This window comes from Marmota monax, unplaced genomic scaffold (assembly GCF_021218885.2).
Source record: "Marmota monax isolate L192 unplaced genomic scaffold, Marmota_monax_Labrador192_F-V1.1 WCK01_AAM20220418_F8-fsc00160, whole genome shotgun sequence".
NCBI classification, from domain to species: domain Eukaryota; kingdom Metazoa; phylum Chordata; class Mammalia; order Rodentia; family Sciuridae; genus Marmota; species Marmota monax.
Window position 1 is genome coordinate 205,250 of NW_026694183.1, and position 5,279 is coordinate 210,528.

General features: G+C 40.2%; 1 protein-coding gene across 1 annotated transcript; it reads right to left on the reverse strand.

Annotated features, from left to right (window-relative positions):
- Positions 1 to 2,257: 2,257 nt before the first annotated feature.
- On the reverse strand, positions 2,258 to 4,543 carry LOC124107765 (melanoma inhibitory activity protein 2-like). Its single transcript, XM_046465972.2, is given in 3 exon segments — positions 2,258 to 2,503; positions 2,505 to 4,387; positions 4,390 to 4,543. Coding segments are annotated over 3 exon segments (2,250 nt in total). The 5' UTR covers positions 4,511 to 4,543.
- Positions 4,544 to 5,279: the final 736 nt, after the last annotated feature.

Below are 5,279 nucleotides of genomic sequence, written 5' to 3' on the forward strand. Positions count from 1 at the left end.
ATTTGCAGATGACATGATTCTATACCTAGAAGACCCAAAAGGGTCTACAAAAAAACTACTAGAACTAATAAATGAATTCAGCAAAGTGGCAGGATATAAAATCAACATGCATAAATCAAAGGCATTTCTGTATATCAGCGACAAAACTTCTGAAACGGAAATGAGGAAAAACACTCCATTCACAATATCCTCAAAAAAAATAAAATACTTGGGAATCAACCTAACAAAAGAGGTGAAAGATTTATATAATGAAAACTACAAAACCCTAAAAAGAGAAGTAGAAGAAGATCTTAGAAGATGGAAAAATATACCCTGTTCATGGATAGGCAGAACTAACATCATCAAAATGGCGATATTACCAAAAGTTCTCTATAGGTTTAATGCAATGCCAATCAAAATCCCAACGGCATTTCTTGTAGAAATGGATAAAGCAATCATGAAATTCATATGGAAAAATAAAAGACCCAGAATAGCAAAAGCAATTCTAAGCAGGAAGTGTGAATCAGGCAGTATAGCGATACCAGACTTAAAACTATATTACAGAGCAATAGTAACAAAAACAGCATGGTACTGGTACCAAAACAGGAGGGTGGACCAATGGTACAGAATAGAGGACACAGAGACTAATCCACAAAGCTACAACTATCTTATATTTGATAAAGGAGCTAAAAGCATGCAATGGAGGGAGGATAGCATCTTCAACAAATGGTGCTGGGTAAACTGGAAATCCATATGCAACAAAATGAAACTGAATCCCCTCCTCTCGCCATGCACAAAAGTTAACTCAAAGTGGATCAAGGAGCTAGATATCAAATCAGAGACTCTGCGTCTGATAGAAGAAAAAGTTGGCTCCTATCTACATATTGTAGGGTCGGGCTCCAAATTCCTTAATAGGACACCCATAGCACAAAAGTTGATAACAAAAATCAACAAATGGGACTTACTTAAACTGAAAAGTTTTCTCTCAGCAAGAGAAACAATAAAAGAGGTAAATAGGGAGCCTACATCATGGGAACAAATTTTTACTCCTAACACTTCAGATAGAGCCCTAATATCTAGAGTATACAAAGAACTCAAAAAATTAAACAATAAGAAAACAAATAACCCAATCAACAAATGGGCCAAAGACCTGAACAGACACTTCTCAGAGGAGGACATACAATCAATCAACAAGTACATGAAAAAATGCTCACCATCTCTAGCAGTCAGAGAAATGCAAATCAAAACCACCCTAAGATACCATCTCACTCCAGTAAGATTGGCAGCCATTATGAAGTCAAACAACAACAAGTGCTGGAGAGGATGTGGGGAAAAGGGTACTCTTGTACATTGCTGGTGGGACTGCAAACTGGTGCGGCCAATCTGGAAAACAGTATGGAGACTCCTGGGAAAGCTGGGAATGGAACCACCATTTGACCCAGCTATTGCCCTACTTGGACTTTTCCCTGAAGACCTTAAAAGAGCGTACTACAGGGATACTGCTACATCGATGTTCATAGCAGCACAATTCACAATTGCTAGACTGTGGAACCAACCCAGATGCCCTTCAATAGATGAATGGATAAAAAAAATGTGGCATTTATACACCATGGAGTATTACGCAGCACTAAAAAATGACAAAATCATAGAATTTGCAGGGAAATGGATGGCACTAGAGCAGATTATGCTTAGTGAAGCTAGCCAATCCCTAAAAAACAAATACCAAATGTCTTCTTTGATATAATGAGAGCAACTAAGAACAGAGCAGGGAGGAAGAGCAGGAAGAAAAGATTAACATTAAACAGAGACATGAGGTGGGATGGAAAGGGAGAGAAAAGTGAAATTGCATGGTAATGGAGGGAGACCCTCATTGTTATACAAAATTACATATAAGGGGTTGTGAGGGGAATGGGAAAATAAACAAGGAGAGAGATGAATTACAGTGGATGGGGTAGAGAGAGAAGATGGGAGGGGAGGGAGGGGGGATGGTAGAGGATAGGAAAGGTAGCAGAATACAACAGTTACTAATAGGGCATTATGTAAAAATGTGGATGTGTAACCGATGTGATTCTGCAATCTGTATTTGGGGTAAAATTGGGAGTTCATAACCAACTTGAATCTAATGTATGAAATATGATATGTCAAGAGCTTTATAATGTTTTGAACAACCAATAAAAAAATTTAAAAAAAAAAAAGTCTAATCATTTGAGTAAAACCAGTTATATTTAAAGTAAAAATGAGAGATAGATTACTTTTGAAGTCAGATAAAAAAATATTGTCAAGTTTCTTGTTGTGGTTCTGTATGTTGGGTAGCAGGCTCATTTGAAGGTGGACTCAACCCTGAAGAAAACTCACTTCTACTTTCAGAATGCATGGGAGGGAGGGGGGGGCGAAATTCTGCTCTTGGGGGGAGATAATGAGGAAAACACCATGGCTCCATTGGGAATGGACGGGGTGGTGGGCCCCATGGAAAATATTTTCGAGATGCTCCATACATGTTTCCTGGAGGAGGTGGAGGGAAAAAAAGCTCCTCTTCTCATGAACTGATTCCTTGGATCCACTGGAAACAATGGACCTCTGATTGGAGGGAAAGGTGAGAAAGCAAAGCCAGAGGCAGTTTCTTGGTTTTCAGCAGGGAGAGATGACTCGGGCACATTGGAATTATCAAGATCAACTTTGGAATCATTTCTACTGGGTTCCATTTCAGAAAACATAGGCCCATCCATTTGATCCAAAGGCAGCAGAGTAGAACTTCTGAGTTCTGCTGGTCCCGAGGGTCCACCATAATTAGAATAACATCCATCTTGCCTTGGTAGAGGAAGACATAGATCACAATATGGTTGGCCTGGTGGAGCCATCATCATCTTAGGGTTCTGTTCCCATGGAGATGACAGGGGCCTAATGTTATAAGGCACTCTCTGATGATCAGTTATCCCATCATAGCCGGATTCTCTTCTTTCATTGATAATTTGAGGGCCCAGAGGATTCTCTGGGCCTCTTGAGCCTCTTCCTCCTACCCCTGGAAGCAAAGGTGAGAGTCTGAGTGGACCCTCCTTTCCTAGAAGTGGAGCTCTCATTTCAGATGAAGGTCGACCCAATGGTGAGGGACCATTTGGGAAATGCTCTCTGCCAATGGCTGTATTTGAAACATGAAGTGCAGAAGGATCTTTTTTAAATTTAAACTCATTTTCGGTGAAGTTTTGACTGTCGGGAGCCTCTTGTTTCCCTAAATCATTGAGGTATCTTTCAGCACTCTGAGCTGCCCACTCATTATCTTGTGCTTTTTCCTCATAGTGTGTAATCTGCCCCTGATAAAAATAAGTGGTTCTCTCTAATTCTTCTTCAAGGTCTTTGACTTGCTTTCTGTAGGTCTTAAGCTGTTCACTTGCATGGCTGATGTTTTCCTCCATTTTGAAAAGTTTCTCCTCTTGCACTACCCGGTCATTTTCCTCTTCTCTTACTTTCCTCTGGAGTTTCATTACAATGGCTTCATATATTTCAATGATGAGTTTAAGTTTCTGATCAAGATGCTGATTCTCACTTTCAAACTGTGTATTGTTTGACTGCAAAGATGCTTGTTCTGTCTTCAGATTTTTAATCTCTTCTGTAAGGTCTTCCTTTGTTTCAACAACTTCAGATACTAAAGTAAAAACTTGATTTCTTTCTCCTTCTAAGATTTTAAAAGAGGAATTTAACTTATCAGCATAAAGCTGTTTCTTCAAATCTCCTTTTGGCTGATCCTCTAAGTAAGCACCGATTTCTGATTCACTTTTCATTTCCAACTCCAAGTTACCACCGTCTGTTAGGTCTTCTTCAAGCACAGGAGCCCAATCTTTCAGCAAGTGTTCAGACAGAGACTTAATGTGATTTTATTTCTCTCTTAGAACTTGTTCTTCATGTTCTTTGGAGTCTTCAAGTGTTGTTTTCTGATGATTAAGGCCATTCACTTCTTCTTCCCATACTTCCCCTTAGTGTAAAAGCTGTTTCTGACTTTCCAGAAGTTGGGAATTTTCATTTGAAACTTCTTTTATTGGTACCTTCAGTCTTTCTGCATTCAGGTGAAATATTGTTAAGGTTGTTGTAGCTTCAGGTATATGTGAACTGAGGGATTTTGATTCCTCTTCTGGGGACTTCATCCTTTTTGATATATACTCTATCAATTCATCCTGTTGAGAATGTTTAGTTTTCTCTTCTTTTAGCTCTTCTTCTAGAAAGAGTATTTCTTCCTCAAATTTAGATATGGACCTGTCCAGGTTTGCGTATATTGCCTCCTTCTCCAAAATGGCATTCTTTAAAGATGACTCTAAGCCTTCATATTCTTTTTGGACAAGACTGACTTTTTCAAGTAGTCCACATTTTTTCTCAATTATTTCAGAAAGTTTTAGAGCAAGCTTTTTTTCTCTTCTCAATAAAGCCTGCTTCTCACAGACTGAAAACTTCTCCACAAAAACAAGACAACCACAAAAAATCCAATAGCTGTACGTATCCTCAACTCCCATGGACAGCCACAAGGAATAGGGTGTGTTTCCATGTCTTCAGACAAGGCACACCACAACCCTGCTTACTTCTTCCAGGACCACCCCCAAGTATGGCTGAGGGGCACCTGTTGCCCCTCCATCACGCTAAGGCTACTTTGGCTATTTCCTCCACAACCACACCGTGCCCAGCCAAAAGAGGCTATGGACACTCAGGCCTTTGGTCAGGAATATAAACCTGCACCAGGCAACGGAGCAGACCATTGTGAACCAGTGAGGGTGGGGGGCGCTGTGGGCATGGGCATGGGAGCCCCAGTCATGGGCTCCCAGGGGCCTAGCACACACACACTGCCTGTCAGGGAAGTCTGGGCCCCTCCCCCTAGGCTGTGCATCCTGAAGTAGCGCAGGTTCAAGCCTGTCCCAGTGGAGCCAGAGAGGAGTCCTCTCCAGGTCAGCTACCTGTTGATTTGGTTTAGGCCAGGTGAGGGCAGAACTTATTATGTGTGTTCTATACAGTCATAATATCACCCAGTTTGATGTAAGGAAAATTCTAAACCTTTGTAATATTTTTAAAGAGCTAGTAAATCATATATTTGTATCATTCGCCCTTTTAATGAATCATTCCTTTCTCCCCTCCCCCCCAGTCCTTTCTCTTTTTCTGTCCTTTATTCTTTCTCCCTTTCCTTTTCTTTTTTAAAAATTTTTATTGTTGGTTGTTCAAAACATTACATAGTTCTTGATATATCATATTTCACACTTTGATTCAAGTGAGTTATGAACTCCCATTATTACCCCATATACAGATTGCAGAATCACGTCAGTTAC